Source organism: Podarcis tiliguerta (assembly GCF_965153285.1).
Source record: "Podarcis tiliguerta genome assembly, chromosome: 9".
NCBI lineage: Eukaryota > Metazoa > Chordata > Lepidosauria > Squamata > Lacertidae > Podarcis > Podarcis tiliguerta.
This window is the reverse complement of record NC_139542.1, coordinates 1,298,304-1,322,686: the sequence shown is the minus strand read 5'-3', so window position 1 is coordinate 1,322,686 and position 24,383 is coordinate 1,298,304. Positions and strand designations below refer to the sequence as shown.

The 24,383-nt window shown below is 48.4% G+C and overlaps 2 protein-coding genes across 2 annotated transcripts in view; both read right to left on the bottom strand.

The window, feature by feature from the left end:
* EXOC6B (exocyst complex component 6B) overlaps positions 1-24,383 on the bottom strand; it is a 310,152-nt gene that overhangs the window by 8,550 nt on the left and 277,219 nt on the right. The window lies entirely within an intron of this gene.
* The window catches only part of CYP26B1 (cytochrome P450 family 26 subfamily B member 1), a 31,216-nt gene continuing 18,470 nt past the window's right edge, over positions 11,638-24,383 (bottom strand). The window contains exons 3-6 of the mRNA XM_083398476.1: positions 20,770-21,045; positions 19,605-19,760; positions 17,495-17,776; positions 11,638-16,434 (exon numbers count right to left, since the gene is read on the bottom strand). Of these exons, the coding sequence (XP_083254602.1) occupies positions 16,042-16,434; positions 17,495-17,776; positions 19,605-19,760; positions 20,770-21,045 (1,107 nt within the window). The 3' untranslated portion in view covers positions 11,638-16,041. The remainder of the gene's footprint in view (positions 16,435-17,494; positions 17,777-19,604; positions 19,761-20,769; positions 21,046-24,383) is intronic.

The window sequence follows — 24,383 nt, the reverse complement described above, 5'->3', positions numbered from 1 at the left end:
AGAGAAGACTCCCTGGAAAAGACCCTGATGTTGGGAAAGATGGAGGGCACAAGGAGAAGGGGACGACAGAGGACAAGATGGTTCTCGAAGCTGCCAGCATGAGTTTGACCAAACTGCGAGAGGCAGTGGAAGACAGGAGTGCCTGGCGTGCTCTGGTCCAGGGGGTCACAAAGAGTCGGACACGACTAAATGAGTAAACAGCAACAACTCCGGTGTGGTGAGCATCAAGCTTCTACTCTGAGGGAGGAGGAGGAAGAAGAAGAAGAAAGGGAGGAGGAGGAGTTTGGATTTGATATCCTGCTTTATCACTACCCTAAGGAGTCTCAAAGCAGACAACATTCTCCTTTCCCTTCCTCCCCAGCAGCAAACACTCTGTGAGGTGAGTGAGGCTGAGAGACTTCAAAGAAGTGTGACTAGCACAAGGTCACCCAGCAGCTGCATGTGGAGGAGCGGAGATGCAAACCCGGTTCACCAGATTACTAAACTACCGCTCTTAACCATTACACCACACTGACTCCTCCCGGGTCAACATCTTTGAGAAAGAGCTCCTTGCAGATAATTCAGGGCTATATTCTCCGAGGGGATGTTTTTGTGCACCTGTAGTGTTCTTACGGACATAGAAAGACCTCAGTGGCTTGGGACCGAAGTATCTCCAAGAGTGTCTCCCCCAATATCAGTCATCTCAGATGCTGTGCTGAGGCCTTGTTGACCCATGACAGAGCCTTCTCAGTGGTGGTTCTCTGCTTGTGGAATTGCTCTCCCCAGTGAGGTGCACCATCTTGGCTGTGAGTCCTGGAAGACCTGCTCCCTGCCTTGCAGGCCTTTTCCCACCTGGTCCTGGTGGGCAGGGCCCTGACTGACTCCAGCTACAAAAGCTGAGGCTGCTGAACAGACTCTTGGGCAGGGTTACTGTTTAGTGGGGTTGGTTGGAGAGGTGGGTTGTTGTTTTTTGCTGGTTTTGACTTTTTGTAACTTTATTTTTAGATCTTATGATTTATGTGAAAATTGTTCAACTTGGTTGTGTACTTTCATTTAGTGCTTGTGATTACTATTGTAATTATGCAAATCACATTGTGCCTTGAGCATGGTTTTAATTAAGGGAAGGTGGCATGCAGATAAAATCATGGTGATGATATACCTGCTTCCATCATCACATGCCCTCCAACGTTTCTCCAATGAAAATAGGGAATCCATTATTATTATTATTATTATTATTATTATTATTATCATTATTATCATTATTATCATTATTATCATTATACCTTGCAGTGGTAGAGGCAGTGAGAGATTTTACTTTCTTGGGTTCCATGATCACTGCAGATGGTGACAGCAGTCACAAAATTAAAAGACGCCTGCTTCTTGGGAGAAAAGCAATGAGAAACCTAGACAGCATCTTAAAAAGCAGAGACATCACCTTACCAAGAAAGGTCTGTATAGTTAAAGCTATGGTTTTCCCAGTAGTGATGTATGGAAGTGAGAGCTGGACCATCAGGAAGGCTGAACCCTGATTCGAACCCTCCTCTCCCAGATCCTAGTCCAACACTCTAACCATTATGCCACACTGGCTCTCCACCTCCTCATTCATGTGAGGTCCCTGACGCGCCCGGCAGGTGAAACTTGCTTACAACACGAGGCACAGAGGTGGCGTAACAGAGGATGTACCTGTGCCCTGATGCAGCGGGGGGTTGGGGGTGGAGCACAATGTTCCAAGACTTCTGGGTTTTAGTCAATGGCAGAAACCAATTACTCAATGCGTGAGTGAGTGGGCGATGAGTGTAATTGGAGCGTAATTGTTCCCATTGAGCATAATTGGAGTTAGTCATTGGAAGATATTGCGTTCCTGCTCCGTGCCCAAAAACGCTGCTTCCGTAAGTCCCATGGATGCAGTTGTTTCCAGCAGAAAAGGTTAATAAGGACAATAAAGCTCCTGGATTTAGTTTTGGATGCACAAATATACAACAGAAGATTGGCTTTGTTAAATCATAGTTGTAAAAGCAAGGTCCTGCGGGCGACTTAAAACCTAATGCATTTGTTATGGCGTGTGCTGCCCTGTGTTACAACCTGCAAATATTTTGGGTTTTCCCAAAGAAAAGCAGGCCAAATAAAAGCAAACATTTATGTGAAGAACTCAGGAGGCCCACATTCATCTGCCCAATCAACTTATCACTTCTGTATTATCCCTATATAATGCTGATATTTTGACATTTAGCACCTGGAAGTAAAGAACAAACTTACCGCTCTGATCCAGAGCTCGCCATCTTCTCCAATGAGCACAGAGAGCATTTATAAGGCATTCGCAGGCACTTAATGGATAATAATGATAATAAATCACACCCAATATTGTAATGGTTTTTATGCAAGAATTCCTAGCAGCTAAGATAAAAAAATAGCACTTAAAACCCATTGGACTTGTGGAAAGCCATCCAGTAAAATAGAAGAATAGCAAATAACAAAAGCAGTCAATGGGAAGCAGGGAGGGTTACTCCCCATAACAGATGCAACCCACCCCCTGAAAATAACAATAGCAACAACAGCCCCTCAACCGCCTCAAAAGTGTGTCAAATCTTAGCTAGGTTAAGGGTGGAGTCAGGGAGGATTCTCTAGAGATAGCATTTCACAAATTTGGCACCACCACTGAAAAGGCCCTGCCTTACTAGTTCCCTGCCATAATTAGTTGAGACTCCTGCACTGCAGCGGGTTGGACTAGATGACCCTCAGGGTCCTTCCCAACTCTACAATTCTATGCTCCTATGATCTTAAAGCTCTGGTTTTCCCAGTAGTGATGTATGGAAGTGAGAGCTGGACCATCAAGAAGACTGATCGCCGAAGAATAGATGCTTTTGAATTCTGGTGCTGGAGGAGACTCTTGAGAGTCCCATGGACTGGAAGAAGATCAAACCGCTCCATTCTGAAGGAAATCAGCCCTGAGTGCTCACTGGAAGGACAGGTCCTGAAGCTGAGGCTCCAAGACTTTGGCCACCTCATGAGAAGAGAAGACTCCCTGGAAAAGACCCTGATGTTGGGAAAGATGGAGGGCACAAGGAGAAGGGGACGACAGAGGATGAGATGGTGGGACAGTGTTCTTGAAGCTACTAGCATGAGTTTGACCCAACTGCAGGAGGCAGCGGAAGACAGGAGTGCCTGGCATGCTCTGGTCCAGGGGGTCACGAAGAGGCGGACACGACTAAACAACAACAACAAAATGATTTTATGATTCTATGGGTTTTAGTTCAGGCAGAGGGACACAGAGCAGGATCTTTGATGTTGAACATACAGGAAAAGATGGCAGTCCTATAATATGGGATTAACCTGCTTCTGCATCCAGATGAAGCCTAAGTCAATCTAACTCTGCATATTTTCATTCCTTATGACCTTCTGTGGCCATGTTACTCTTTCCCAGTCTTCCTCATCTTGCTGGCTTCCAGATGACCGTGCAGAGAACAAAAGCCCCTGGGCCTGTTTGTCTGCAATTTGGCAAGTCTCTTAGCATGGGGCTTCTCCCCGGTGCCTGCAATTTCCTGATAAATTGCCTACAAAACACATGGGGAGATTAAGTTAACCCCCGCCTTTTTCTTACCCACCCTAAAACTATAATGGTCGCCCTTGCCAGACGTTAGCCTTCTGAAATTTGGCAGGATCCGTTCTCTCAGATTCATGCCACCCCCCCTGCCACCCCCCAAGTTACAGACGTACCTTTTCTTCTCTTTTAAAGCAGAATTTAAAGGTACCCGGCGCACAAGTTCCTGGACCTATTTGCTTGAAATTTGGCAGGCTTTGTCCACTCTGAAGGGCTGGTGTGCCTGCAAATTTCATCCACTTCTGTCAAAGAGGACAACCGGGTAGATCTGAGGGGTATTTCCCAATAAGGGAAAGTGGAGTTTGTGTATGCAGGTAGCCAAAGGCTGATTGCTCCTCTTGCTTTGGATAGAACAACTGCAGCCACATGCCTAGGAATTCATAGAATCATTGAATAGAATCATAGAATCATAGAGTTGGAAGAGACCACAAGGGCCATTGAGTCCAACCCCCTGCCAAGCAGGAAACACCATCAGAGCACTCCTGACATATGGTTGTCAAGCCTCTGCTTAAAGACCTCCAAAGAAGGAGACTCCACCACACTCCTTGGCAGCAAATTCCACTGTCGAACAGCTCTTACTGTCAGGAAGTTCTTCCTAATGTTTAGGTGGAATCTTCTTTCTTGTAGTTTGGATCCATTGCTCCGTGTCCGCTTCTCTGGAGCAGCAGAAAACAACCTTTCTCCCTCCTCTATGTGACATCCTTCTATATATTTGAACATGGCTATCATATCACCCCTTAACCTCCTCTTCTCCAGGCTAAACATGCCCAGCTCCCTTAGCCGTTCCTCATAAGGCATCGTTTCCAGGCCTTTGACCATTTTGGTTGCCCTCCTCTGGACACGTTCCAGTTTGTCAGTGTCCTTCTTGAACTGTGGTGCCCAGAACTGGACACAGTACTCCAGGTGAGGTCTGACCAGAGCAGAATACAGTGGCACTATTACTTCCCTTGATCTAGATGCTATACTCCTATTGATGCAGCCCAGAATTAGACCTGATTTTCCTGACTTCTTGATACTGAACATTCAGGGGTCCTCTGCAGAGGCTGCATTGGCCCCTTCTGGAACCAGAATGATGTGGGGACAGTGGCAAAGCTGCATGCTCCAGTACCGGGAGCAGAGAACAGGTGGGGGCATGGCTGGCGCTCATCCCAGGTGCGTGGTACACCGCCCACAAGAGCATGGCACACGTTCTGGGGGCGTGACGTGCCAACTGTGGGGGCGCGGTGTGCGACATGCAGGAGGGGTGTGTGGTGCATGTCGGGGGGGCGCCACAATGGCACCCTACCGAAATAGTGGTGCCAGGGGCGTCCCACTCACTCCGCACCCCTGTTCCTCTGCCAGTGTGTGGGGAAGGTGACTTAGTCAGTAAAGTGCAATGTCCACATCCCAGGTTGGTTACATGAAATTTCAGCATGAGTGCAGCCAGCAATGCAGGCTAAAAACCCTCTCTCCTGGAGTGCTCCTTTTAAAATCTGATTTAATAAAATTATCCAGTCGGAAGGGACCCTGAGGATCATCTAGTCCAACCCCCTGGAAGGCAGGAATATGCAGCTGTCCCATATGGTTATCGAACCTGTAGCCTTGGCATTATCCGCACCAGGCTCTAAACAACTGATTTGATTTGATTTATTGTATTTCGTTCAAATGAATCCCAGAGCGGCTTACAAACATGATAAATTGTAATAGAGCATCACAAACACAGCATATAGAAAAATTAGCAAAGCATCAATAAAGCGATTACAGTCTGCAAAACACTATTAACAAAACAGCAGCTAAAAAACAAGCCAAATATCCCTATTACAGTGAAAGTCATATTATACTGTTGAAAAATCAATAATTTACAATCCATTAATAATAACACTGGGCAACAATTTTTTACTTTTTTAATGTTGTCTACATTTCTACAACTGATTTAGGGTATTTTTGCACTGCTGAATCAGGAAATGACATCCGTTTCTCTCCATCAGGTCAGGTTTTTGTGTTATGTTGATTTGGAAAAAAAAATCAGATCTTGTGACAAAATCGATTACATTTTTGTGGCATTATCAGCTGATTTTTGTCAACACATATCATCCTAAATATGTTTTTAAGAGAAAAAAATGTTTTTCCAACAACATATATTGATTACCTGATAGAAACATCGATTACTGTAAACTGAATGGTGGGCATTGATAAAGGTAAGTACACGTAAATTGCATGGTGCTTCACCATTTTTCAAACTTCAGAGCTTGAATTTCCGTTTCTTGGAACTCCTGGAATGCTCAGCAGCAGGGAGGTCTCTCTTCAGAGTCCAACAGTAGTCAGCCATCATGACTGCGCCCCAGCGACCCTGATACCTGGTCTCCATCTCTTTCATGTCCTGATGGAATCTCTCCCCCTGCTCATCACTCATTGAACCCAGGTTCTCAGGAAACCGCTCCATATGTGAAAATAGGTAGTTCATCTTGACGCTCATGTTGCAGCCCAGGTTTCTGAAAGCAGTCAGCATGTTGTTGACAAGTTCTACGTAGTTTCTGGCCTTATTGTTGACAAGAAAGTTCTTCACTACCAGAACAAATGCCTTCCACGCTTCCAGTTCCACTTCGTTCATTGAGTTTCTGAACTCTGGATTTCTGATGAGCTGACGGATCTGAGGACCGTCAAAGATGCCAGCTTTCAACTTCTCCATGGTCGATCCTGGAAAAGCCTGGCACAAGTAAGTGAAGCAGTCACCATCCTTGTCCAGAGCCTTGGTGAACTGCTTGATTAAGCCGAGCTTGATGTGCAGCGGTGGGAAGAGTATTCTGTCTCTGTCCACCAGAGGGTCGTTGATGACGTTCCTTTTTTTGCAAGGCACCAATTCCTCCCGCACAAGCCAGTCCTTCTTCGTGTAATGCTGAGCACAGTCCCTACTATCCCACATGCACAGAAAACATGGGTACTTGGTGAAGCCAGACTGTTGTCCCAACAAAAAGTTCACCATCTTCAGGTCATCACAAATAAACCACTTATGCTGATCACAACCAATTTTCTACAGCACATACTTCACCGCTTCATAGTTCTCCTTCAGTGTAGTTGAGTGAGCCAGGGGTATAGAGACAAACTGGTTGCCGTTGTGTAGCAGAACACATTTTCGTGATCGCTTGCTGCTGTCAATGAACAGTCTCCAATCTTTGGGTTCGTACTGTGGCACTCCAAGATTGAGCAGAAGCTGCGCAATATCTGCACAGTACACCAAGTCCTTCTCTTCCGAGAAAAAACGGAGGTACTCTTGATGCCTGTTGCGGAAGAAGCTGATGCGAGCACTGTCAGAGAGGAGGTTTTTTCCCTTCAATCTGGATGCCAACAGTTCGGCAGAGTCCTTTGACAAGCTGAGGTCGCGAACTAGATCATTCAACTCCTTTTGGGAAAATGGATGTGGAGCATTACCTTCAAGAAACACATCTTCTTCTTCATGTCCTTCAACACTGGAGGCATCTTCTTCACTAATGTCAGGAAGTTCTCCGAAGATAGGCACTGGAATTTCATCACAATGAGCTACAGGAAGACATGCTGATTGAAGATCAGGATACTTGAGGCTGCTCCGGTTCTTTCTGTTGATCCCAGTCACATCAACAGTGCAGAAGTAGCAGTCAGTGACATGGTTTGTCGGCTCCCTCCAAACCATGGGAATTCCAAAGTTCAGGCTCCTCTTGCCATTGGTCCACCCACGTAGAGTCTCGGTGCATGCCTTGCACACCATGTGTGGCGCCCAAGCTTTATCCTGGTCACCAAGTTTAATACCAAAATAAGCATGGTAAGCACGCCTTATGAGTTTCCTATACACTTCGTGGGGCGGCTGCCCCATTAACGTAGTTTTTATCCCCCAACTTTATGCTTTGCCGCACCAATTTATGGAAGATTTCGAGGTTTTATGACTTCAAACTGATCCCTTTTTGACATAATCACCCAGAACTATTGGACCTGAATACTTCTTGTCATTAAAATAATCATTTCCAATCAAAACAATTATTCGACATGGCATTTTACCCCCACTAACTTCTTCTAAAATGCTCCACACAAGCGTACATGTGAACAAAAATGTAAAAAAATGACATGTGGCCATAACTCAAAAACTTGACCTGATTGAGCAAAACCAATGTGATTTTTGGATTCAGCGCATTAGATTCGTCCTAAATCAACTGAAAAAACGCAGGCAACAAATTTGTTGTTGACCAGTGTAATAATAATAATAATAATAATAATAATAATAATAATAATAATTTATAATCCATAAAACAGCATCAACAACACTAACAGAAAAGCAACTTTTAAAAAACGAGCCAAGCACTGCAATGTTCAGCCACGCAGCTGGTATGCGGCATTCTGGCACAGCATGAGAGAACGCAAAGACCAGCTCACTTGAGGGCATAAATCAGTGGTGCAGATTAGAAGGGATGTGTGTTTTTGGACACTGAGAACAGAGGGCTGGCTCTTGGACCTCACTTTGCAAAACTCAAGCCACTCTGCAAAGCCACAATGAGCCCAAATGCCTGTAAAAATTACCTGTTGCCCCTAAAGAGGAGGCGGTGTGCATTAATCTCAAGAGCAGCATCGCTCTCCCCCAAATCCTCAGAAATGAAAGGGACCTGGCAGTGACTTCATCGTGTAAGCAGCACAGTGGAAAAATGGCAGTCTTTGTCTACACCTAAATATCCAAAAGACGGCAGCCGGTTTTGGTTCAAAGCCGCTTGTCATAAGTGGGTGTAATCATGCGCGTTGGTGAGCTGCAAATTAAATCCAGAGCACCGAAACAGCAAACTTGCTCCCTCATCCAGCACAGTTTCATTTCAGGGGTCTCTCCAGAGGCTGGGCTTTACCACCATCAAGGCTTTTCTCTTTTTTTCGGGTGGGGAGGTGCATTAAAGACAGAAACGTTCCCGGAGTTCAGCAAAAGTTAAAACAAACCTGCGTAATGTGAAACTCGGGGCTGGAGCAGAGTGGAAAGTCTGCTTCCCCGCCTGCCCTGCCCCCACCAGATGGAAGCAAGCCCCCACCCCAAGACCATCCTGTAAAGCAGCGAGCTTCTGTTGGAGCGAGGCTGGCTACACCAGCCCTCTCCAGGGGCCTGCTATGGCTTTCCAATAAAGCTGTAAACTAGAGACAAAATAAATAAAATTCGGGGTGGGGAGGATGAAAATGGTGGGGGTGGGGAGCCGAGGCCAGAAGGAAGTGACCTTCCCTTTGGTTAAGTAGGTGTGAGGTGGGTCTTAGCAAGGAGCTGTGGGAGAGGCCCCTGGATTTGGGGAGCTCCTGGGGGCAGGGGAAGCCCATCTCAAAGCGCTGGCCTCGGCTGCAGCTACAAGGCGCCCCTTCGACCTCAGCCCTGCAAATCGTATCCAAGAAAGGCAGTCCTTTGCTCCAATAAAGAAGAGTGAGCCTTCAAGGCAAAGGAGACCTGTTTCTGCTGAAGGGGGAGGCCTGCAGGGCCAGGGCATGCTCAGATTTTCCACTTCATTCATGCCTCCCGAGTTTTCTTTGACTTCAGCAAGGTTTGCAGTGAGTTCCCAAAGCAGAGCCTTCAGAAGCCATCGATGGAGAGTTGGAGATGCACTTCACAAGCAAGCCATTGACCCAACACGTTATTTCTGATACTGTGGGCAGAATAAGCCCTCTCCTCTTGAGAACCATCATCTTCAGCACGGCTTTCCCTCTCCCAAAAGACGCGAGCAGAGGACTATCCGTGGCTATCAGCCATGACGGCTCGGCTCTGCCTCTATGGTCAGGGACAGCAATACTTCCGAATGCCACTTCGGGGCCGGCCAACCCATGAGACAGGCTGACACAGCTGCCTCAGGCGACAGAACCCCAAGAGGTGGTGCCCCACCTACACTGACACCTCCATCGCTGGCGGAGAAGCAGCAGTGGCTTCTGGCAAGATGTCGTCAAACTCTCATGCAATCTTGGGCGCTCCATGAGAGCTTGAGAAATTTTGGCAAGATCTTGCCAAACCCCACTATCCCCACTGTTTCACAGGTGCTACCACACATCCCAGGTAAGGGAGACGGGGAGGGGGCAGTTGGCTGCAGGGAAGCTGGGGGGAAGAACCTCACCATTCTGCCTCAGATGCCCAAACATCTGGGAAACCCCAGAGAGTGGTACTGCGCTCAAATCCTACTTGTAGGGTTCCCATTATGGCATCTGCTTGGCCCCTGTGAAAACAGGTTGCTGGACTTGATGGGCCACTGGCCTGATCCTGCAAGCTCTTCTGATCTTATATAATAGGTGCTAGAAAGGACTTCCCTACTTGCAGAAGAGGAATGCATGCGGTTTTTGAAGGTGGAGCTCTGCTTGGGATTCTGTAGTGCTACCAGGTTTAGACTTCACTTAAGCGTTTGTCAGAAGTTAGGGCTGGTGAATCGGCCAAATCCAGCTCTCCCACTTTAGCATATTCATTTGCAATTATTATTTCTGAGTCATGAAAATTCATATTTTCCTAATGCACACATTGCTGGATGCAACGTTGCCTTAGGTACACGTTTTGAGGAAGGAAATTTTCCCTGTTACATTATGCATTTTTATGTAATATTTTCACTAACATGCGAAGTGTTTGCATATTTGCACACGTTGCACTAAACGTTTGCATATTTGCACGCATTGCATGGCTGCAGAACGGCACTGCAAAATTCGGAGACGTGTGAATTTTGTAGGATGAGTTATGTTTCAGTTCACATGTTGTTTGGGGAAATGTGGATGAGGTAGGTTCTCTTTTAAGTGCAAACTGAATTGTGTTTCTCCAAGGGTTACCCAGCCTCACCTTCTTTTTTCTCCCAGATGAGAAATGTTTCCCTCCCGCTCTCCTGGGAACTCCCCATCTTCCCATCTCCCTCTTTCCAGTGCTTGTTATCTCTCCAGTTTCCTCCCTCCCTCTTGCACCCCTCAATCTCTCCTGTGGCCAGGCTGGCTTTCTGCTTTCCTAACAGAAGCAGGATAGCTCCCTTTGCTATAGAACTGGCTGCCCCATGTCTCCAGTATGATGTCTTAGGACAGCTGTGATCTATCTGAAGAACGATGCACGCAATCAGATGTTACGGGCATGTACTGCTGGTCTTTAGAAACCCCATCAAGGAGCTTGGGGTGCATGGGGGCTGCCTCAGTTGCACTGTCTGTAACAGGGCTTTTCTGTGCATGAAAGACGAGAAGCAGGGTGGGAGGATTAAATCTCTCTCCCCCTCTACCATCTCCCACAAACCAAAGGATTTGGCACTCATTTTGGGACCCTGAACTGGCTTCTGGGTGGAGCCTTTCAGCCCAGAGAAATGTACATTATCAGCAGTGCTGAAGGCAGACCGTTTGTGGATATGCCTTTGCATTCTCAGGGGTTTTCATGGGTTGTTATGGATCAGCCTCTGAAGAGACTCTGTACATGACCCAAAGGTGGCCAGCCTTGAACATGGAAACTTCAAAAGGGAAGTGGTAAATGGAACCAGCGCAATGGATTTTCATCCCACCCATGTGTGTGTGTGAATATCTACTGCTAATAACGTAATTATCACTGTCTAGGCTTGTCTGCTTTTCATTACCTTCCAACATCTCTGTTTACAGTTCCCATTCCCTACCTTCCATATATTTTTTGCAACCTGGGAAAACACTTGATGCATCTGATGAGATTGGACTGCAACCCACAGATACATTTGTGAGTCTTTAAGGTGCCGCAAGACGACACAAGCACACTTCCTACCCCCTGGGGATTTATTTCTGCTGTTTGTTCTTGTATCAGCCCATTCACTTCAGTTTTCGTGGCTCTATTTAGCAGTATTGAATTTTACTGGCTTTTATTATGTATCAATGTTTTTTTAAAAAAAAGTATAGCCAAATGTGGAAGCAGAGTAGAGTCATCATGACTAGTAGCCATCGGTAGCCCTCTCCTCCTTGTGGGAGGGAGTTCCACAGTTTAACTCTGCTCTGCGTAAAGAAGGACTTTCCCTCCTCTGCCCTGAATCTTCCAGAATCCAGCTACACTGGGCACCCACGAGCTTCTAGTGTTGTGAGAGAGGAAGAACAACTGATTCAAGTTTAAAACAAAGGACAATAGTAAGGTCTGGAGATTCAACATTTTTTTTATTATTATGGAAGTCTATAAAATAGCCACATTGATATTTTTTTCCCCTTATAAGATCACGAAATACACAACATCCATTTATTCAACACGTCACAGGGGCGGGTTTGCTGGGACGCCCCCAGTGAAATTGATGGGAGCCCCCACTCCAAGCAAAGCAGCAGGGCTCCCGGTTCTTTCAGCTGAGCGTTTGCAAGAGAAATGGAGATTCCAGGTAGACCAAGCTCAATATTATATACACATGAAGAAACCACATGACACAAAGCACGTCTTCACACGGCACCGTGAAATACCCCTACCCAACAGGTGCTTATTTCTTTCAATATTAAGAAACGACAGACACAATATGAGCAATGGCAAGGGGGGAGTATCTCCTGCACAATCCTTAGGGAAAGGGCACGCCAACCATTCACTGCCATGAGGGTGGCACAGGAGAAGCCCACCCCCCGCAACTCCTTCCATATTGGGCCACATGCAAATAAAACCATATTAATTGCTTTCTTTTCCCTTGCAGACAAGTTTTTTCTTTGTTGCTGTTTTACAATAAAGAAGGAGGCAGAGCAGGGGTGAGATATCCCATACTTTACTAAATAACAAATATTTTTTTTCTTAAAAAAAAGAAACAGGCGAACTTTTTTTTTATACTAAATATCTATTTTGAATTATAACAAAAATAGTACTTATAATAATAATAACAATAACAATAATAAGTTTATAAACTCAGACCAAAAAACAAAAACACCACACCACCTTTGTGTATAAAATAATATAGCAAATTGGAACTGTGCCAGCAAATTAAAAAAAGACACACAAGACAAGACACATATTCTGAGACTCAAAAGTGCTTCATCCTGCAAACTGCAGTAACAATTTCAATATCTTTTCTTTTTTTAGTCAAGTTATATTAGTTAGGAATGGTAAATCGAACAGGAGCTATCCTTGCCTAGATACAACGCACACGTATGCATATATATATAAAGTTTATAAATGTATGCCTCTTATATTTCTCCCCTCCCCCCCCCCATTACTGGTCCATCTTCTGGTGGGCTGCTCAACTTGCAGTGAGCATGTCTTTTCCTCTGCTTCACATCAGAGCATGTATTTTCATGCTCCACTTTCCTCGCCATGCCTGGGTCGACCGCCGCCCCCTCGTTGGCCCACGCACCATTTGAAGAGTGCTGTCCCAGCACCCTCTGCAAAGGATTGTGGGGTGCGCCCCTCAAAAGGGCAAGCGGCTTCGCTGACCGCCCCGCCCCTCAACAATGTTCCTGCTGCCAGCCCAGCAACCAACCTCACGAGTGGCCCACCCGACACAAACCTCAGCACTTTTATATATCTGTGAATGGCATAGATCTGCTGTATTGCGGGAGGAAACAGGTTGGGAAATCTTAGGGAGGGGGAAAGGGAAGCCCGACCTGATCTGGTTAATGGAAACAAAAGGCAAAGGTGGGTTTATCTTTAGAATCATAGAATGCTAGAGTTGGAAGGGACCAGAGGGTCATCTGGTCCAAACCCCTGCAATGCAGGAAGAAGAAGAAGGAGAGTTTGGATTTGATACTGCGCTTTATCACTACCCGAAGAAGTCATAAAGCGGCTCACATTCTCCTTTCCCTTCCTCCCCCACAACAAACACTCTGTGAGGTGAGTGGGGCTGAGAGACTTCAAAGAAGTGTGACTGGCCCAAGGTCACCCAGCAGCTGCAAGTGGAGGAGCAGGGAATCGAACCTGGTTCACCAGATTACGAGTCTATCACTCTTAACCACTACACCACACTGGCTGTCCTACACCACACTGAGTGGTATGGGGGACCCTCCCTCCCCCCAAACTAGGTCTGCCCGTATTAGAGAACAAAGGATGCAGAAGAAGGAGGAAGAGGAGGAGGAGGAGTTTGAATTTGATATCCTGCTTTATCACTACCCTAAGGAGTCTCAAAGCGGCTAACATTCTCCTTTCCCTTCCTCCCCCACAACAAACACTCTGTGAGGTGAGTGAGGCTGAGAGACTTCAGAGAAGTGTGACTGGCCCAAGGTCACCCAGCAGCTGCACGTGGAGGAGCGGGGAAGCGAACCCAGTTCCCCAGATTACGAGTCCACCGCTCTTAACCACTGCACCACACTGGAATCTCAGCTAAAGCAGGGTTTGCAATCCTATTCCGTGCATCTTAAGACTTATGCCTCACCAGGAGTGAAAAAGAGGATGGAAGCTGAGCAGACCAGCCTGGTGCCCCCAAAATGCTTTGCCCCAAAGATCTGAAGGGCAGCGACGGCTCAAGTCAGGCCCTGAGCAGACAGTGGTTAATTTTGGGGTGGGGAAAGTGCCAGGGCTCAAGCCCATCAAGGAAGTTATTTCTTTGCTTATTTTTTTCATTTATTTCTTACATTTATATACCACTTTTTCCTCCATGGAGTTCCAGGCAGCCTGCATGGTTTGCCCCCAACCACCATTTTGTCCCCAAAACAACCCTGTGAGGTGGGTTAGTTCAACCCCCTAGATGGCAGCTAATGATTTGGCATTTGAATTGGCTTTGATAAAAGAATAATATCTCTTGCTTGCTTGCTTGCTTCCTGCAATCTACAAGTCCCACGGGCTTTGAGTGTTTCCCTGAAAACTGGGCATGGCCTGAACTCTCTTTACTGGCCACAGCTAACCAGGGAGGGCTGCTCAAAAGTATTTCAGCTACACAGAAAGGGCCTCCAGAATTTACCCTGTTTCTCCAAGGTTTGGAACTTTGCTTTCAGACATGACTGGTTCTGAACTCCCGCAACTGATGAGGAGGTTATGGGATCTGAGAGCCTGCAACACGTCAGAGCAACCACTCCAAGGATCAACAATGATATAATTATTTTTTTCAAAAGCAACAACAACCACCTGATGGTAAACATGGCTAACAATGTAGGCAACCATTGTTCTGAATTCAAAGGATGGCCCCAGAAATGTGGCTACTTGATTGGAAACCCATTTCCTTAAATAGATGGGGGGGGGACCAGGGATGGGGGCTTTCCCCATGGCAGGGTGTGTGAGAGTGTGTGGGTTCTCTCTCTTGCAAAGTAAGGACAGTTTGGCTTAAGGGCGCAAGAGCACATTAAACGCTCAACTGTGCCTAAGGGAAGTCTATGCAATGATCACCATGGCTTTGGGTTGGATGGTGGATGGCAGGATGGGACCAACAGAGGATTTCAACATGGGGGGCAGAGCTTCAGCTCCAGAAAACCATATTTCGCTCCTCAACCCCATTCTCGACATTTGTCACTGACTCTCGTTATCATAGTTAGGAGGTGGCCACAGGCTTTGAAATTTGGCTGGTGATCAGAGAGTTTTGGTGCTCCCCAGACACAGAGAAGCTTCTTCTCATGAGAGTCCACAGGTCAGTTCTTCAATATTACCCTTCCACAGCAGTGATTTTAAAACAGGTGTCTTAAAATCAGCCGGAAGAACAGGCCAAGGAATCTCAAATGCATGGACTCCAAAGTCCCCCCAAGCTCTGCTGAAGATGGGCTCCTAACTCATGCCTAAACCTCTGGATAATTTTAAAAAATCCATGTTCTTCCTCAGCCGTTTTTCTGACAACTTCCCTATGGGTGTCTTCAACACACAAGGAGCTGAGCATCAATGTGGTGTATAGCAGTTCCAACGCCAGGCCCTGTTTAAGCAGACATCCTGGTACCTCCTGGAGCCATGGGATGCGGCAAAGCCGTCGCTATGGCAACGCAAAAATGTATTCCTCCCCCCAACACACAATACTGACTTTAGCCAGACCCCACAGAGGGGGTCCTCTTGGCCACTCTCTCTAAAGAAAGCAAAAATAAAAAAGATATTCCCCGCAGGTCACTGACCAGTTTAACACTGATGCTTCGAAGGTCAGGCTCTGCCAGAGGTCACTCGCTACCCCGACCCCGGTCAGGTAAGGCTTCTGACAGAAGGGCAGGACACCCAGACCTCCGGGGGCCAGCAAAGAGCAGGGGGTCCTGAACCCCAAGAAAGAGCAGCAGACAGCAGCAGCAGGAGCAGCGAGGAACCTCTCCTTGCAACAGAAAAGCTTCTGTTTCGGATTATATTTATATATTTATATATATTTATATATATGTGCATATATTAACATTTACGTACTGTTTATAGCCAAGACAATCCCCTTCTGCTTAGTGTTAAAACAAAACAAAACAAAACAGAATCCATCCAGGTGGTCTCCGCAACCTGTTCCCCGCCTGCCCACCCCTCGCGCTAATGCGCCACCGTCGTTTTGGCATATTCGTCAGAGAAGGCTTTGCCCAAGAGGTGTCAGGCGGCAGGTCTCCATCGTCCATGGCAAGCTGGGCTTTTCCCTTTCCATTCCTCCATTCTGGGGGCCCTCAACCTCCCCAACCAAGAGAAAGCAAACCGAGGGTCCGGTTTACACAGTGGCGCCCAGCATGGCTTCTGTCTCTGTCAAGATTTCGTTCTGGTTCGAGTCGAGTCCGAAAAACTTGACCTTGAGCCCGTCCACCGGGTGGACGACGGGCACCAGCGTGATGCGGGGGAAAGTTCTGGTGGCCAGCTCAAAGCGGCTGGTGCTGGCCAGCTCGATGGCCAGAGCCTTGAGGAACAGCTTGGCCAGGTGCTTGCCCAGACAGGTCCTTACGCCTCCGCCAAATGGAAGGTAGTGGAACCTGCCGTCTTTGTCTTCCGTGCGGCCCTGGGCAAAGCGGTCGGGGTCAAAGACGTCCACATCCTTGAAGACAGGAGCCGTGTCGTGAGTGTCCCGGATGCTGTACATGACGCTCCAGCCTTTGGGGATTTGGAAGCCCTGAGGAGGAAGAGGAAGAGGAGGAGGAAGAGGAGAATGTAAATTAGGTTTGAATCTGTTTTCAGTTTACTGCAGATTATTATTATTATTATTATTAATAATAATGATAATGATACCCCTACCCATCTGGCTGGGTTTCCCCAGCCACTCTGGGCAGCTCCCAACAGAATATTAAGCATGATAAAACATCAAACATTAAAATCTTCCCTGGGCTGCCTTCAGATGTCTTCTAAAAGTCAGATAGTTGTTTATTTCCTTGACATCTGATGGAATGGCATTCCACAGGGGGCACCACCACCGAGAAGGCCCTCTGCCTGGTTCCCCTCTCCCCGCCTGTGGTCTCCAGCAATGGACATTTTAATATTGTATTTTAATCTTGTTTTTAAGTTGTATTTTAATCAATTGTTTTATACCTGGTGTTAGCCGCCCTGAGCCTGGTCTTGGCTGCAGAGGGCGGGGTATAAATAAAAATTATTATTATTATTATTATTAATAATAATCAGAAGCATCGCTGCCTCTGACAACGGAGGCAGAACGCAGTCATCATGGCTGGGAGCCAGATCACTTTATAGGGATATCTTGAAGAACAAGAAGAAGAAGAAGAAGATATCCCGCTTTATCGCTACCCAAAGGAGTCTCAAAGCGGCTCGCAATCTCCTTTCCCTTCCTCCCCCACAACAAACACTCTGTGAGGTGAGTGGGGCTGAGAGACTTCAGAGAAGTGTGACTGGCCCAAGGTCACCCAGCAGCTGCAGGTGGAGGAGTTGGGAATCGAACCTGGTTCACCAGATTACAAGTCCACCGCTCTTAACCACTACACCACATGGCCACCACACTTAAGCTGCTGTGCATTTGGTGAATTTCCATTTCGGTAGGTGTGTCGCCTGGGGAAACCTTTATGGAAAAGCAACAAGGGAAGCCAATCAATGCAGGCACAATATGCAAGGCGTTCTGTTCTATACAGAACTGAACCCCACGCCACGTGGAGCAGATCTCCTGCCAGGCCCCTGCCTCACACAGCGAGCCAGAGATGGGTTCTAAGGCAGGTCTCCATACTCACGTCCAGCTCGAAGGTCTGCAGCACCGTCCGGTACCCTCCGGAGATTGGGGTGAAGAGCCGCAGGACCTCCTTGATGACGCAGTCCAGGTAGAGGAGGCTGCTGATGGTGTCCAGCTGGAGGGAGCCCTCGCAGAGGCACCCGTTGTGGAGGATGCCTTTGCTCCTCAGCTCCTCCCGGAGCTTCTCCAGCACCCTGGGGTGCTTCAGGAGCTGCATGATCAGGGAGGTGCTGGCGCTGGCCGTAGTGGCGTAGGCGGCAAAGATCAGCTCAAGGGTGCCATCCTGAAAGACATAGAGAGACATGTGTTATGAGTGAGAGAGAGAGAGAGCCAGCACGGTGTGGTCAGACCCATGGAGTCACGGGTTCAAATCCCCATTCTGGCGCCCCTGCATTATAGGAATGCTTTTGGACCAGGGAAGTATCTTGCTTGCTCTCTGGGGGGCTGGAGGGATTTTCTTTCCCCTTATCAAAGTTTGCAATACCCCTTGGACCGCTTTAGCCTGTGAAACTGGCACTCTTGCAAGCCCCACATAATACCCGACCCACATTTGGGAAGCACTCAATCTTGCAGTGTGGCAGCACCTAAACCCTGGAACTCCCTGCCTATTGAGAACAGGCAGGCAACTCATATAGTCTTTCTGCTTAGACAAGGCTCCCCAGACATGTAAAATGTGGATGCGCGTTTTTAGTTGAATGTTTCAATGAGTTGTTTTTACTGGTTTTGTTCTCTTTGTAAACTGCTTTAAGGTGGGTTTCTTTCTTTCTTTATAATAATGAAACAATACGCTAAAAACAGCCAGAAACAATCACCTAAATAAAAACAATTAAAAGCGCTTGAGCCGTTGTGGTTGATGCTGTTCAGCAGAGCAGCCATGAGACCACCAGCATCAAAAGCCCCTGAACTGAGTAGGGCTGAGATGAGCCCCACCCCACCCACCCACTCAGGGCCTGTGACCCCCAACCTCCCCAGCCCCCCTGGAGGTGAGAAGCAGCAATGGCAGAGACAGACACCAGGGCATATCAAGAGCTGAACTGATGCGCAAAGCCAGACAAGACGCAGGACTTCCTCTCCTAAAGAAACCATTTCTTACGGTGGTAGTATAGGAGAGGGAAGCCCAGCCTGCTGCCCTCCGGGTTCTTCGGATGAGAACATGGCTGGTGTTGACTGGAGGCTGTTGTGACTTAGCATCCAAATGACCTAGAGGTCCCCAGTCTGGAGAAGGTTGCCAAGTTGCTATGGGAAGGCAGAGGACCCTCATACCTACAGGACCGCCTCTCCCGGTCTGCCCCACGGAGGACCTTAAGGTCCATAAACAGCAACATCCTAGAGGTCCCGGGCCCTAAGGAAGTCAGATTAGCCTCAACCAGAGCCAGGGCCTTTTTACTGCTGGCCCCGGCCTGGTGGAACGCTCTGTCTCATGAGACCAGGGCTCTGCGGGATCTGATTTCTTTCCGCAGGGCCTGTGAGACAGAGTTATTCCGCCTGGCCTTTGGCTTGGAATCAACTTGATCCCCTTCCCCTCTTTCCTTTTTCCTTTCTCCTTCTGTGATAAAACTCCTATTTGGGGACTTCCCTGGCTTTTTTCTGGCCCACGTAGGACCAGTCTGGATAGTTGGCCTTGGTGAAGACTTGACGTTTTCATCCCCCAAAAAGTTTTTGAGTTCCTACTGAACATTTTAATGTTGTATTTTAATCTTGTTTTTAACTTGTATTTCAATCAATTGTTTTTATATTTGGTGTTCGCAGCCCTGAGCCCAGTCTTGGCTGGGGAGGGCAGGGTATGAATAAAATTTATTATTATTATTATTATTAGAGCAACATAGGCAGCTGCTTTATGCTGAGTCAGACTATTGCATCCCATCTACCTCAATATTGTCTACACTGACCGGCAGCAGCTATCCAGGGTTCAAGGCAAGCTTCTCTCCCAACCTACCTAGAGCTCCTTTGGAGGACTGAACCTGCATGCAGAGGAGATGCTCTGCCACTGAACTACAGCCCTTCCCCCCCCCAGACCATGTTGTATTATTGCAGGAGAGGTCAGTGTTTATCCTGTGCAAGAGCAAGAGCAAGAGCCAAGGGCTCTTCCCGGCCACCCAGCCTCGACCCACCTTCAGTTCCTGCATGGTGAGCTCCTTGCCGTGTTCCTTGCCGCTTTCGATCAGGAGGTCCAGGGCGTCGGAGTAGTCCTTGCCCTGCGTGTTCTGCAGCTTTTCCCGGATCGCTTTCTCCAAGCTCTTCTGCAACAGCTCTCGAGCGCGGATTCCCTGGAGGGAAAAGGAGGAGGTTGGAACCCAGGAAGAGCAGCCGCCACACAGCAAAGCCCACGTCCTGCTCTCTTCTCACTCTCAGCTCCAGCCTCTCCTGGAGCATCACAGAAGTATAGCAACCAGAGACGTCTTTCCCATTGGTGTTAGTGGTTTGTTGCGTCAGGGCGCCGGCCTCTCAGGGTCGCCCTAGCGAGTAGGGGAGATGCGCGACTTTGCCAGCAGCCTTCCCTTTCCCTGCATGCCCATGAGCTGCACCCCGCCAACTATATGGCGTGCAGCTTCCTTCCCAAGCCTCCTCAGGAGGAGAGCGACCCCCGCAGGGGCTTAGGATGGAAGCTGCGCAGCTTCCCTCCCAAGTCTCGGCATCTGCTAAAGACAGCCCTGCTCCTGGTCGTTGTCCTCCTCCTGCTTCCGGGCGAAAGGCGGCGAGCAGCCTTCCCCGGCTGCCTTCTCAGGCGCCCTGATGCCAGAAAGCATGTCCACCAACACATTTTCCTGCTTGATCACCGCCACCATGCCAGGGATTGGGGTGCTGGGGGAGGCAGAGGACATTTCCCACCACCCCCTCCCTTGTTTTGGAGTTGCCAGGAGGGGCGCCGCAGGGATCTTTGCACCATGGCCCCGGATATGCTTAAGACGGCCCTGATAGCAACCCCAAAATCATCTGCTCCAGCCCCCTGCATTGCAGGAATCACAGCATCAGCAGGTGAAACACCCAACACCTGCAGGGAGAGGGAGAGCAAATGGCCCAGCTGAGCCTCCAGAATCAGAGCCATTTGGACATGCTCCAAGATGCTCTGAACACTACCTAATAGTGAGGTCCGTATATTTCCATACTGTCTACTCTGCCTGGTGACAGCTCTCTGGGGTCTTGGGCACAGAGGCAGCTACCCTTCCCATCACTTGCTTAACTGGTCACTTTCATCCTAAGGATCGAACCCAGCGCCTTCTGTAGGCCATCATGTTCTTCTTCCAAGCCACTTCTCCTGACCAAGACATGTCTTACCTTCCGGTAGCCGCTAAAAGGCAGGTCCACAGGCAAGGAGAAGACGTTCTCCATGAACTGCTGGTAGACCTCAAAGAGCTGGCTGAGGTCTTCGTCCGGGATCCGGAAGCCCAGCAAGACCCGGATGGCCATGCGGAAAGTGAGCTGCTGGGCTTCGTAGTAGACATTGATGGGATCCGGGTTGCTGCTCCATGCCCTCAAGGTGTCCTGGATCACCAGCTGGATCTTGGGCAGGTAGCTCTCCAGGGCTTCATGGCTGAAGATTTTGGAGAACACCTGAAATGGAAGGGACGGGTATATCAGGAAAACGCCAGGGAAAACTTTCTGACAGTTCGGCAGTGGAACAGACATTGCTCCTTGGCTGCCATTGGGCACAGGCAGGAATCGCTGGCCCAGTTACACAGCTCCCCTGCAAAAGAAGGGTGCAGGGTTTGGGCAAAGGCAAGTCAGAGGCAACATTGGAGAAGTTCATAAAATTATGTGCAGCATGGGAAATGTGGATAGAGAGAAAATGATTTCTCCCTCTCTCGTAACACTTGGACTCATGGACGGCCAATGAAGTTGACAGATTCAGGAGAGACAAAAGTTAATCTATGGAACTCTGTCCCACAGGATGCCTTTGAAAAAGAATTGGAGAAATTCATGGAGGAGAGGTCTATGGATGGTCACTAGCCACAATGGCCATGTTCTGCCTTCACAGCTGGCAGCAGCAATAATGCTTCTGAACACCAGAGCCCTGGCACAGTGAAATGTCTTGGGCCAGCCTGGCCACCCATGGCCGAGGGTTTCATTGGCAAGGAGTGGAGGGAATGGCATTGATGACCCAGATATCTGAACATCAAGAAAGGATGGATAAGATACTTCTTCACACAGCACAAACGATGGAACTTGCATGAGGACATCAGAAGAGCATCCTGTTCTCAGAGCGGCCAACTAAATGCCAGTGGGAAACCAGGGAGCAGAACATGAGCCCAAGAGCAGGATTCTCTCCTCGCATGGATCCAGCAAATGGTATTCAGAAGCCTTGCTGCCTCCAACTGTGGAGGGCAGAGCGCAGCCACCTTTGCTAGGAGCCATCGACAGACATCTCCTTCTAAAGATGGCTTTAAAGGAGGATTCAACAAGCTCATGGAGGCCATCAGTGGCTCCTAGGCATGATAGTTATGCTCTGTCTCCACAGCAATGCTTCTGAAGACCAGTCGCTGGAAGCCACAGGAGGCAAGTGTGTTCCTATTGTGTGTGGATCCTGCTTGTGGGTTTCTGCTTGGGTCATCTGGTTGGCCTTTGTGAGAACAGGATGCTGGACATAACAACAACAACAAACAACAACAACAACAACAACAATTTTTATACCCCGCCCTCCCCAGCCAAGACCGGGCTCAGGGTGGCTAACACCAGGTATAAAAACAATTGAGGCTGCATTTTAATGTTGTACTTAATCTTGTTTTTAAGTTGTATTTCAAACAAGATTAAGTATAACATTAAAATGCAGCTTCATTTCAGTAGAAACTCAAATCAAAAACTTTTTGGGGATGAAAATGTCAAATCTTCACAAAGGCCAACTATCCTACGTGGGCCAGAAAAAAGCCAGGGAAGTCCCCGAATAAGAGTTCCATCACAGAAGGAGAAAGGAAAAAGGAAAGAGGGGAAGGGGATCAAGTTGATTCCAAGCCAAAGGCCAGGAAGAACAACTCTGTCTTACAGGCCCTGCAGAAAGAAATCAGATCCCACAGGGCCCTGGTCTCATGAGTCAGAGCGTTCCACCAGGCCAGAGCCACCACTGAAAAGGCCCTGGCTCTGGTTGAGGCTAATCTGACTTCCTCAGGGCCAGGACCTCTAGGGTGTTGCTATTTATGGACCTTAAGGGCCATTGGCCTGATCCTGCAGGCTCTTCTGATCTCCTTCAAGGTTCCCATGGCCTCTCTCTTGCAGCCAGCAGTCTCTCCAGTCCTGGTATTTATGTTCTGCCCCGCGTTGCCTCTCTCGCCCTCCCTCCGCCCTGAATCCTGGCCGGAAGGAGAATGTTTGCTTATTTTTTATTAACAGACATGTGTGACGCTGCTGCTGCCTCCGTCATGATCTGGGCCCCCCAGCTCCAGTAGCAGCGGGGAGCACGCGCCAAGGTAAAGCTCAGGCGGTCCTGCGCGATGCAGCCGTCTCCAGGAATCTGGCTCGTGTCAAGGAGGGCTTGCGAGGTGGGGGGTTGGAGATTTGGGAAGGCAGAGCAAGCAAGGTCCTCTCCGCTTGCAGGGCTGGAGAGATCCTTGCTCCAAGAGCCTCAAGCTGTGCGGGAGAGAGAAATTCCCTCCCCAAGCCACGCACGCAGATCTGTTCAGCCACTGGGTTCTGCCCAGGAAAAGGAGCTGTTTCTTGGACGCAGCTCTGCCCTGACACGGCACGGGGCGCCTTCTGCTCTGGTTTTGTTTAGTCAAATAACAGCCCCCGTTTTTTAATGGCCTTTGCCTCCGCGCCAACAATGCCTGCTTCATTAGGAGGGCTAAGCCTGACTTGCTACGCATTCCTAGGTGGGATGGGCGCAACACCAGATTTAGGGCAGTCTGGGGACGCCAAGCTCAGGGGGCAGTAAAGATTAATATATTTATACAGGTCCCTACTGCGAAGATCCATAAGAAAGCAACTGTACCAAAAGGAATTACAGTGGATGCTCAGGTTGTGATCCATGCAGGATGCACATTCGCAACCCGCAGTGGCGCATCTGCGCACATGTGGGTTGCAATTCAGCGCTTCTGCGCATGTACAAAGTATGATTTAGCCCTTCTGCGCATGCGCAACTGCCGAAACCCAGAAGTAACCCTTTCCGGTACTTCCAGCTTTTGGTGGTCCATAACCCGAAAAAACGCAACCTGAAGCATATGTAACCTGAGGTATGACTGTATTGTGAATGTGAACATAAATATTTGGGGGGACGTCAAATTTTGTCCTCCCTTAGGGGTCGATATTACTCAAGTCCTGGTGGGAGGCATAAGCTCCCCTGCATTAGAAATGAACAAACAGCAAAACGGAGTCTGTTCTGGGATCTCAGGCCAGAGTTTGACCTTCTCCATAAGGGACACAAAATGTCCCACAAGCAGGATCAGAGCTCAGGAGTCCTCTCTCCTCCTGCTGTGCTTTCCAGCAACTGCTTTTCAGAAACATCGCTGCCTTCGGCTGTGGAGAGAGGACAGGAAGAGATGCTGGCCTAGCTGGGCCTGATCCTGCAGGCTCTTACGGTCTCCCTGTAGGAAAGGAAGTCTGCCAAGAGGGAAGGCGAAGAGGTGCAGGTGGTCAGCCACATTTCTGTTTCCTCTTTTTATTTTCTTCCAATATTTATATACCACCTAATGGCAGAAGTCCTCTGGGTAGCTCAGCAGGCAAACGGAAGCCCGAGAGAGGTCTGGGCTGCACTGCATCAGAGAAAGCCACTGCATACAGAGTCAGACCATTGGGTCCACCTGCTCAGTATGTGACTGGCAGCAGCGCCTCTCTGGGATTTCTGCCAGGGAGGGTCTTCCAGACCTATGTGGAGAGGCAGGCAGGGATTGTACCTGCGGTATCCTGCTTTCCAGGCAGATGCTGACTACTGAGCTGCTGCCCGCCCCCCTAACAGGGTCCTT